The 12,062-nt window shown below is 39.6% G+C and overlaps 1 protein-coding gene across 5 annotated transcripts in view; it reads right to left on the reverse strand.

The window, feature by feature from the left end:
- Positions 1–12,062, reverse strand: part of VPS13B (vacuolar protein sorting 13 homolog B) — a 629,099-nt gene that overhangs the window by 236,299 nt on the left and 380,738 nt on the right. For 2 of the 5 annotated variants that reach the window (XM_072151499.1, XM_072151498.1), the window contains exons 28-30: positions 6,886–7,027; positions 3,363–3,777; positions 2,325–2,436 (exon numbers count right to left, since the gene is read on the reverse strand). In XM_072151499.1, the coding sequence (XP_072007600.1) occupies positions 2,325–2,436; positions 3,363–3,777; positions 6,886–7,027 (669 nt within the window). Of the gene's footprint in view, positions 1–2,324; positions 2,437–3,362; positions 3,778–6,885; positions 7,028–11,249; positions 11,317–12,062 lie in introns of those variants that run through there. The other 3 variants (XM_072151501.1, XM_072151500.1, XM_072151502.1) reach the window with 2 other exon arrangements.

A 12,062-nucleotide genomic window follows, 5' to 3' on the forward strand; every position in this document is an offset into this window, starting at 1 on the left:
TTGGATTTAAAAAATGTTGAATTGTCATACGAACCAGAATTAATAGTAAAGCTTCATTGCAGGCACATTTGATAACTGTTACAGCTGATTATTGTAGCCTAAGATTAAAGTACAGTAAATTACCAATATCCAGAGATCCGTTTGTAACTAGGCATCGTCTATAAGTCGGGTGTTCTTAAGTAGGGGACCGACTGTAGTGTTCTCGCAAACTCAACATCAAATATACTCATTGCCAAAAAGTTATTGGTGATTTCTTCTTAATCATGATTGATGATTCTTAATAATCCATAACAACCACATCACACAACAAAAATGATCTCGCTCTCCAAAATGGAGGGAGGATAAATTACTTGACACTATTTTAATGTGATGTGATTGGTGGATCGGACCTTTATTTTATACCAAAACAAACCAATAGTTGTACGGCAATGCAACCAAAAATTATCATTTTTTCACCAAATCTAGGTAAATCCATTAAAATGTAACTTTTATTGCTATAACATTAAGAACATGGTGGTTTTGTGAAACTTTCAACAGAAGTAGACTGAATTGGGAGCAAGTACACCTTAGAAAAATCAAGATTTGTGAAGGTTCCAATGACTGTTGATGTATAGAGGAGCTAATGGGTCACATAAACCGCTTGGGAAAAGTATCACCATCAATGTTATAATACTGATATGTAAGTATGCACAGCAATAAATGCTAGAGGAACTCAATCACCTCCTCAGCACTGCGATTAAACTAAATTTGATAGTGAAATTAATGTTGTTGGATTGACCCCATTACTATAATCTCATTCCTTCTTGATTCGTGATGCTATATTCCATCTATTAAGCATTTTGCTATATACTGTATAGAGGTAACTCAACCAAGCCAAAATATACTGATCAGCTATTGTAATAAAACAACAACCTAAAATTGCACAGAAAAAAGGGTTTTTTTCTGTATATGAGGCAAGTATATACTATACTACTTATACTTGTGTATAAGCCTAGTGTTTCATCACAAAAAATGTGCTTAAAGGGAACCTACCACCACAAATCTACCTATAAAGGTAGATCAGGTGGTAGGTGGATCAATGGGACGTGAGGATAGCCCTTTAAAGAGCTAATCCTCACGTCCCCGCACTTTTTTGGTAACTTTTATTAGACTAGTATGCAAATTTTCTTATGCGGCTACTGGGGCGTGGGTAGCCGCATCTGAGGTTACATGGCACGGCTACTCCACGCCCCGGTAGCCTCTTTTCCCCTCCTACTCACCATCTTACTCAACTCGTCCGGCGATCCTGCAGTCTGCGCAGAACAGCAGGCCCGCGCCTGTGCAGCCCCGGCTTCGGAGCAGTGACCGCGCATAACTGATTTAATGAGCAGTTTCACCGTAAAGAATAGTGTGAAGATGGTGAGTAGGAGGGGAAAAGAGGCTACCGGGGCGTGGAGTAGCCATGCCATGTAACCTCAGATGCGGCTAATCCTCCAAAGATAATTCGGCCCGGTCTACTCATTCTCCCTCTTCATACATACCCAAGTAGCAAAGTAAGTATCACTTAAATATATAACTGAAAGCAGCATCTTTTAAGTTGTGTGGAACTACAGGAAGATTCTTTGAGTCCTGTCTGGTGTGCTGGGGCGATGGCCCGGGTGCCCACAGAAAGGGCTCTGACTGCCACCCGTGCCATAGGTTCGTCACCACTGCATTATACCAAAGGACTCCCTGCTGTCAATGGACTCATAATGTAGTAAATTGATTTTGTACATTTACTTCTGGATATTTAGCAGTGAAATCTGTTTTTGTCCATAAAATGAGGCCACGGTCCAGCCATAATTTCCTGCTTCACATATCTTTATTCTGAGGTACACCAATGACAATTCATAAAACGTCTACGCGTTTCAGACAGACCGTCCGCAATTAATCATGACAAACACATGACAACTTATGTTTGTCATGATTAAGGGAGGACGATCCGCCTGAAATGCGTACACGTTTTATGAATTGTCATACCTCAGAATAAAGATATGTGAAGCAGGAAATTATGGCTGGACTGTGACCTCCTTTTATGGACTTTACCATAATTAAGCAGCAAGGTGGCCCGTGCCTTATGGCGATATTAATGGGAAGGTGAGCTGATATAACTTATTATCAAATATGTTTTTGTAACTGATCCGTTATTTGCACTTGCTAGATCTCATGAAACGGTTAAAGAATGACAACACATAAAACTATACAGACAGTATATATACTATATAGTCAAAATTCCCGCTACAAAAGGAAAATTTTAAATGATTAAATATTCATTGTTTCATAAAAAATGATTACATTTTACTTACTGATAAATATCTTTTCTCAAGACACTCCGGCTAAGAGGGTTGTCTGCTTGAGGAGCCATGGACACAGAGGCAATTTTTAACACCAGTGTATCTTCACTGATATTCTGGTTTGCTAATGGGAATAAAAGTATAAAATACTTTCATTATAAAACATTGCATGTTGTTAGGCCTTATCCATAAGAACATGCGAACGAGCTGCACAAACTGTGGCTAAATCACATCCCCATTGCCTTCTATTGGGCATGTACATGGTGCAGTCACTTCCTATCTACCTTGGCAGGGTGAGAGCAACTAATGTCAGAAAGCCAGTTGCTTTCGGTCCGCAATATTCACATGTTCATGTGCACAAGGCCTTTTTTGGTTTTCCATAGAAACAGAAAGTGAATATATATAACCTCTATTACAATTTATTACTTTCATCAATATTAATAAATTCCCAATTCCCTGTCCCACATATTTGGTACAACTTTCCAACCCTATGGGGCGAATTTATCATACGCCAGCACACAAGTGCTGACTTATGATAAAGGGGAGCCCCCCCATGTCCTACCGGATAGATGAAGAGGCTCAGGCCGTTGCTGCCAAGTGAAACTACGCCAGGTGCAACTTGGCGTGGTTTTGCAAAAAAAAAAACAAAAACGCAAAGATTGTTTGCAGGTTTTTAAAAAGTATGCAGGCACAGGTCAGGAACACCCCATGCCCGCCCACTCCGTTATTGGCTGTGCCCCTCTTCGCCTCATCCAAACCAACATGGTGTGTAGTTGCAATAATAAACAAAAATTATTGCAGTCCGCAAGAATTTGCAATTATTTTAGTGCTACTACACCAGAAAACTGTTATAGAGGTGCTGATAAATCTCCCCCTATATTTGCATTTATGTTTCTTCTCTTAATGGGAATGCCCTTGCTTTTTGCCATCCAACAGTAATGTAGTAGGCATCACCCAAAAGCCCCATAGAAACCACATGTCATATACAGCTCGTATTAATAAGGTTACTACGATAGACATTACTGAGATCGATAGAACGATTGTACATACCTCCTACATGCTGCTGCTTTTCTTCCGCTTTAGGAACAAAAACTCTAATGACGCTAGTGTTGATGTAAATTAGAGGTAGATTACGTGAGGTCAATGTGTGTGACCTCATTGGTTGTCCAGGAGACTTGTGCTTTTCTTTTTTGCTTTGAGGTCTTCTGACTTCAAAAATAGTTGAAATTGCATGAAGCAAAGGAAAGAACAAAACAACATCAAATGCCTGTGCCGAAATGAGTATCTCGTGGAGAAAGTGAGGAGCACTGTCTGTTGAACCTTCAGAGAGCTTCTGAAAGCTCCGAGAACTCCTTTCACTTCTAGTGGTCAACTTGTGGCGGACATTCCGGGTCACTGCTTTGGTATAAGTTAAGGAAAGAAATCCATGTTGCTGGTGGGAACTCTCTAAAAGTTTTGCAGTTGTCTGTGTCAAAAAATATATAAACAGCTGAACAGTTAAAAAAAGATAAAGGAAAAGGGCAGCAATAAAACATTACCAAGACCTTAAGTGGAAGGATACAGATTTAAGATCATTAGGCTAAGTTCACATCAATCTCCGGGGGTTATGTTATACTGCTCGGTTGTAGTATAAGAAGAGATGGAAAAATTGGAAGACCCTATATGCCTATATGGCACAATGGACACGCAAGGGAGCCAAAAAGACTCCACTGACTTCAATAGGGTCTTTTGAACTTGCGTTAGATTGTTTGCATGACTTTTCTGCCTGGCTTGTTAACAGGATCTAATAGAACCTCCAGTGCAGACGTGATCTTAGCCTTGCCAGTTCCTCTAGCTGGAACACAGTGGTATGGAACAATACTGACTGGTTAAAGGCTTATAAATATGACTATGTATAGTGATTCATAATGTCAATAGTCATACGCATGAGGCCTTAAGCGGACATTCATATTAGATAAGCATCTGCTAAACCTGTTGATTTTAGACGCTGATCATCAAATTGGTTGAGGGTGTCTGAAATCTCCCCAGATGGTGGATGTTACTGGGGATAAATAAAAATGGCTTATACCAGCTATCTAATATGCATGGCCAGACTCAGACTATCTGTATTTCCTACCATTCTATGAATAATGAAAAAGTATAATGAACACTATATTCACTATCTTATTCAGGGAAAAGAGCGGCTTAAATGTGTGATTTATTGGTAAAGGAACCTGTCACTTCGTGCATGCTTTCCGATCTACAGGTAGCATGTTATGGAGCAGGAGTGAGAAAGTCATATCTAATACATTCAAACCCTTGATTTTTTTAGGTATAAAGGGGTCTTACCGAGAATTTGAGTTAAGGATATAGGATAGTGGATAACTATCTGCTGGGACCCTCACAGGTCACAAGAATGGATAATGGTTCTCTTTCCAGAGAACGGGGATCCTGTTCTCACTGACGGGTGGAGCAGCAGTACGAGCATGCAAACATGAGAATGACGGAAATAGCCGAGCTCAGCGTGAAGCAATCTCCAATTGCTCCCATAGACAGTGAATAGAGTGGCAGGAAGCATGCTCGTCCCATTGCTCAACTTTTCTCATTGCTCTGAAGAGCTGGGAGGTTCCCAGCCATTGGACTCTCACCGATCAGCTAGTTATCATGTTGATAGAGGTCCATTTCAATACTAAAAAGGGTTACCCAGTGGGAGGTTTAGGAAAGGGGGTGAAAAAGAAATTGTTTTATTCTTAGCTCTGACTTCCTGTATCCATGGTATGGCTCCACAGTTATTAAAGGGAACCTGTCACCAGGGACCTCATTTGCACTCAAGACCAGAGGCAAAAGCCACCTGCATTCTCTGAGCATTTTTATTTTATTAAAATTGCGTGTTGTAACTTACCTGGCTGCCTGGGGGCTTTGGTTTGGAAACATTTCACAAATAAATAGAGGTTTTGGATCAATCCTTCCTCACTCATCCACACTCCTCAGCTCTCGGCCACCTTCTTTCTCCTAGTTTATAACCCTTCCCTCCCCCACTGATCTCAGCTCACAACATGGTGAGCCCTGTCCCTGTGTGAGTGAAGAAGTAGAAAGGAAAAGTTGCGTGCGAGGAGAAAGAAGGGGGCTGAGAGCTGAGGAGGGTGGATGAGGGATTGTGCAGAGACAAGACAAGCTTTTATTTTTGAAATGTATCAAAAACAAAGTCCCCTGGGACTCAGCACAGAATTCTGGCCGGGAGCAAGGCAAGTTAAAATACACAATTATAATGAAACGAAAATGCTTATAAAATGGACAAATGCATCTTTGCAATGCAGGTGTAATGGGTTTTTACAATCTGTCTTTAGTAAAAATTAGATCCTTGGTGATAGGTTTCCTTTTATACTGCCTATAAGACCCAAAGTAAATACAATTATATGACCACTGCAGCCAATCCCTCTCTACTGATAAATAATAATAAAAATCTGCCTCGCAGTGTAAATAGTGTGAATGAGCCTGTACTAATGGAAAGCCAGAGTGGGGGAAGTCCTCATTTTTTAAATCCCTTTAAGAGTTCAGTAGGCAGTCCTACTAAGAGACTGAATGCTATTTAGCCATTAAGGGAAAGCAGTCAATTGCTGATTAGGCCTGTCCACATGACTACTAAGGATAAAAAGGGCATAGTTTGTGTGAAACACATGTTATACTAAATCGTTTCCCACAAAACAATATCTCACTCTGCTCAGCACTTTGTACTCTAACATTTCTCCTTAAGATCAGACAGCATGTTCTACATGACAGGTGCCCTTTAACAACGTTATCAGGTATTTTAATAAAAGGGCACTAGGCTTCGTCAAACAAATATGAACAGATACAAAAATGTATCTAATAAAACTGTAATATTACATCAATCTAATAAAAGTGTATATTAGATTAAAAAAAAGATTTTAGCAGTAACAGCAATGTTGAGCAGCTGGTAAAGTCTTATAATGAAATCACTACTGCATTAGGTTATCAAGTCACATTGATTGCAACTCATCACACAGAAAGCAGAATACACATGAAGATATGATCAATGGTCAATCATGGAAAAGTAATAAAACAGAAATAAATATCTTTTGTAACCAGTTCCTTGGATTTACTGTGACTTTTATAGGACTGGTGTCTTCTTGTAATAGATGGTTCTTTCTGGCCCCAAAAGTAAAGGGTCCTGGGATAACTTTACTACCACATCCCTTATACCTATATCCCAAATTTACAGGGTCAACAACATCAATAGGGAGAGTGGCTAAGTCATTTCATTCATAAAAACACATTATAAGGACAGATCATATCTTTGTGTGTAGTTAGCTTAATCTTCACACGGTCAGGATTTGATCAGGATTTTGTACCAGTATTTTTAAGACAAAACCAGAAGTGGAACCTACACAGAGAATTGGTATAATGGAAAGATCTGCATCGGTTTTGGACCTTTCCTGGTTTTGGAGATCCTGACCGTGTGCAGTTACCCTAAGAACTCCCATCAACAACATAGAGAGAACAAAAAAAGAAAATTAATCCCAGTTGATGGAATGTCCTTAGATACACAACAAAATTTCCATAGATGATTTCTTACAGAAGGGAAGAAGCCAGAAAAGTTACTGAAAGGGTCCTGCTTGCTGACGGGTCGAACCAATGTGGTGCGTCTGTTCAGCTTGTCGGTACATGAAAGGAACACCCCGCCATACTGCCCCAGACACCAAGAGTTTTCAATGAGGCTTAAAGAAATTAAAAGAAAAAAAGAGAGAGAAGAGGTAGAAAAAAAGTACAAAAATATGAAGCCAATGTTTTTGCCACAAGGATTTTAACACCTGCTGGGCTGCAGTCACCCCTGATACAGTCTTATACACAATGGAGAAATTCTTATGGTACACCAATAGAGAATACACTACAAGAGTTTGGCGCAGACATGTGGTCTACTTGAAAGAATTATAATACTAGATCAGAACCGCAGAAGATTTTCTATTGAAAAATGTATCTATCTATATATGCTCTATTGTGTATAAGAACATGTATGCAACAACTGTAATGCAACAAGAGCAAAATTAACCACATAACCGTGTAGATCAGAACATCAACTCAAAGGATAATGTCACTCAATACTGACAAGTCAGATGCATGAAGATCAATGAAATATCGAAAGCCTGCTTTGAACGTACTTGCAATATATTTTTTGTAGTGTTGCCTTAAAATGTACCTCCAATAGAAGAAAATAATCAAACAGTGTAAAGATCCTCGTGTATAGTTAAGCATGTATAACCTCTGCCTTCAAAGCAGAGTAGGTTGTAGAAACGTCTGGCCAACTGTGCTGAATTTACCGATATAGCTTCAAAATTCAAACATGTCTGAAGGGGGAGGGGCTACACAAGTAGGGGTGGGACCAGGAGAGGCAGCCTGGGGGTGGAAATTAAACATCACTATTTAACCAAATGTAAAACTGGTATTCATAGAGGACCCACACAGAGCAATATGACCGGTAAATGTTCCTCATGATGATGCTTTGTTACAAGTCTGCATAAAAAATCCACCACCCAGGTGGAGTAACCACGGAGGTAGAGACCTTTAGCCTCTCGGGTGTACTCTGATAAAGAATGAAGTAGCCAGCTGGATAGTAACTCAGATGCAGGAGAAGAAAAGGAGCCAGGGCACTCAGCGATGAAGATAAAACAGTCTTATTCAGGCCAAGGGATACAGAGACGTCGGACCATTTTGCACTTATAGAGCTTTCTCAAGTCTGTGGCATCATGAAAAGGACTGAGACTCAATCATTTACGTGTTCTGGCTAGGTTACCTTAACAAGGCTACAGCATAGCTTCTGTGGATGTTGAGAGCCTATACACCCGCATCCCTAAGGATCAGGGACCACAAGCAGTTAGGCAGGTCCTTACCAACACAGATAAAAGAGAGTTGTTTGTAGACTTAGTTTGTGAATCACTTGGCTTTATACTTTCTCACAACGCAGTCCAATTTAATGATAAATGGTTTTTGTCCAGTCGCTTGTACCCTCACAAATATCTTTTTGATTTGCTTTGAGGATACCTATACTTTACCACTAACAACCCTTACATCAGAAACAGTACCTTAAAGCCTTCATCAGACGTGGACGAAGTGTTTATTGTTCGGGCGACTCTGCAATTCAGTTCAATGAATTTGTCAAGTATCTGAACGATAATACTATGAACATGGGATGTACAGCAAGGTTCAGCCAGGGGTGACTGGAATTTTTAGATGTTATGGTTTCTATAAATAGTTAATAACTATTAGATACAGAAAGAGCAGGGCCACTAATTCTATAGTACATTATGATGGTTTTCATCCTCTCGACACAAAAGAAGGAATCTCCAATATTCAGTTTTTACGATTGCGTGGGATTAATAGTGAAACTGGAACCTTTAATGTACAAGCAGATCCATCAAATTTGTTGAAAATCCTGTTTTAAGGAACTTGCAGTTCCATTTATTGACATTTTACATAAAAATTGATTGATACAGAACAACTTGACCATGAGAATACTCAGTCAAAATGCTTCGCCTTTACGTTTAAATTCAGTCTTCAACTGCGAAGGGTATAAGTTATGCTGTGACCTATTGTAAGGCACTACTCTGTTTTTCTTTTCAATAAAACTTTGTTGAAACTAAATTTGGTCCTCAAGAAAAAGGTATGTCCTGGCCACAGATCCCAAGTTACAGGTTGTTGTAGGTAATAAACCTTCAGTGTCATTCCAACGCGGTAGGGCACTCAGAAGTTAGTTGGTCCACAGAAGACCAACTTCTAATACGTGGTTAAATCTGTGCATTTGAAATGGAAATTTTAGATGCGGCCAACATTGTTACTGTAGATATAATCTAGGCATTGTCACTATGAGTGACGTTCAACAAACAGTTTAACAATTTATCAACTGTAAATCTAAATTTGCTGTATATGTCATCTTCTGTCCTTGTCGTAGATTATATACCGACAAGACTCTGCACCACATTCATGACAGATGTCAAGAACATTTAGCCACAATTAGGACTAGGCATGGGTCTCCACACTTGATCGAGTATGCCAGGAGGGCTCATGGGTGCCGGGCAGACATGCTGCGATTTGCGGGCATTGAAACAGTTAACATGAGCCCAGCTGGTGGTGACAGAAATAAAGACTTACTTAGATGCAAAGCTAGGTGGATTTTACACACTTAGGCGCTGGGAACGATTTTTGTTTCAACTATTGTAATGAACTTTACGTGTTCTTATGATAACATGTCCGTGTACATCGTTGTCTGCTTTATTATGTTTACGTGTTTCATATTTTTGGTATTGAGATCTTTTCTTGTAATTAAAGTCTTGTGCTACAAGCTTGATACGGCCCGTTGTTCTGTCGCATGTCCGGCACCTCTCTGTATCCCGTTGGCCTGAATAAGGCTGGTTTACCTTCATCGGTGAGTGCCCTCACAATTTATGGTGCAATGCGAGAGGAGGTGTGAAGGAGGGCACATCCGGCTGCGGTGAAGGCCAGCTGGCTCAGGGTATTCCTGCACACTCACCAGGCCCCTATTCAAGCCTGGTGCACCTAGCAGCAGCATATTAAAAAAAAATCCCCAACCCACCACCTATTTATCTGTCTGCTTAAGTAGTTGAGAAAATGAAGGCAAAAATGAGGCGGGGGTGGGTGGAGGCATGTTGTAGGAGAAGTTTTTAAAGTTTCCTCCTATCTATCCAAATAAAAATGGATGGCATTTGTACCCTGTAACTGAAACAGGAATTTGCACAATTTAGAACCTAATCATTGGAGGTGCACTTTAATACATCGTACCACATAAGGCTAGTTTTACAAGTATAGTTCAAAGAGGATACCTAACCGGCATCCACAAAGACTTGGAGCAGTAGCACGGGGTAGACACTGCAAGAGTATACACTGACCGTCAAGCGACACTGTATCATCAGCAATGACTGAAATTATCATCATTTATGCATTGACCATCCTGTATAATTCGGAATATTTGCTCAAATATACCCAAAGTTCAGCAATCCAGCAAGTGTAGACCACAGCTGCTCAACCAGAGATTATAAGCTTCTGAAGAGAATGAAGGGTGCTGATTTTATATTTTAAGTTGACTTATCTAGAAGCTTGATTAGGCTTGTGGCTTGTGATTCCAAGAATAAAACTAAAGGTCTATCATGTTCTCCCATTGGCTTGGTCATACAAATCAGTATCTACACTGTGGTAACAGTATGTATAAGCCTATAAAACAGAATGATGTAAATGAGGAAAACTATTGGAAACAAAAAAAATTTTGGTTGTACAATTTAAACATATACAAAAATAGTTTAAATTGAGTCCATTTGAATTGAAATACATTACTTTTCTTGTAGAATGATTCTAAATCGAACTAACAAATCTGCTATATACAGGCTTAGACTGGCCCACAGGTGAACAGGTGGATCCACCGGTGGGCCCCCAAGCCCAGGATTAGTAGTGTTGGACAGGTTACCCTCACTTTACTTCATATAGATATTCAGAATACAGCATCTTTATCTTACGTATTATAATTATATGGCTAGATAACAGTATATAACAAACTGTACATGTAGCTACACTGTGCTGGGCCCAATTAATTTGTTTTATTGGTGGGCCTATGTATCCTAGTTCAACCCTAGGGATCATGGATCAATACAAGATAAGTAATGTAATTTCAAAGCAACTATTTTGTGTTGATTAATTGTATATGTAAAGCCTAAAGGAGATGGTATGACGGATCCAACTCCACGTTCTGTCAAAATCAAGGACAATTCGGAGGAAATGGACAGAACCAAAGTTTCTAAAAAAAAAAACCTTTCCAATGGTGAACAGACCTTAAGAGTGTTTCTTGAAATCATCTAGTTCAGTATTAAAGAATCACACAGGTCAGATCGTAGGCTATTTATTTTATAAGTAACTTAGTGACTACAATAGCCTCACCACAATTTTCTCTTTGGATTGTAGGAATATCCCCAGAAAATCTCCTGTTTGCCAGCTTTCACCTGGCCTGGAATAAAACGTTATCAAATGTTACCCTTGTCCATAGATGCTAAAAATAAGACGATTGTAGCCCCCCCTCCCCTTCACCACCTCGGCTGTCAGGCAGCATGACACATTGTAAACAAGAGCATACATCATCTAATTGAGTATCCTGGTTGAATACACATTGCAGAACCAACAACACATGGGGAATTAGGAACACATTAGCAGGAAGGATGAGCAAAAGTTGTTTTCAGGGAACTGGATTACTCCCGACTTAAAATCAATTTATGATGTCAAATAACAAGCAGATAATAGGAAACAGGACTCACACTGGTTTCTAATTAACAGGTTGTGGAGCTCAATGTAACTCAAAGCAGTCACGATGCTGCGTATTGTAGTTTGCTTTCATCAAGGAGATTCAAGGGGCACTTTGAGGACAAGAACAATTGTAAAGGAGTTTGGGAATATGGTGCCACTTCTATCTTTGGGATGGGCCACCAGTAGATCATTTGAAGTCAGATTCCCTCCAATTAACTCTTGAAGCGGGTACTGGTGTTTTGGTTAGTGCTGCTCTAAGGGAAATAACCTAAAATAATCCACATGGTCACATGGTGCACCAAGAAATAATACCTGGACCAGAGCAAACATAGTTTTTTTCTGTAGCATTTAATTGTGAATGGAAAAATAAACTGACTCCTTTGAAATAAAATCTTCATTTATCCTAAGCGTTTTGAAATTTAGTTCTTAATCACGCTAAAACATCACTCAGCA

The sequence above is a fragment of the Engystomops pustulosus genome, chromosome 5, assembly GCF_040894005.1.
Source record: "Engystomops pustulosus chromosome 5, aEngPut4.maternal, whole genome shotgun sequence".
Classification (NCBI taxonomy): Eukaryota; Metazoa; Chordata; class Amphibia; order Anura; family Leptodactylidae; genus Engystomops; species Engystomops pustulosus.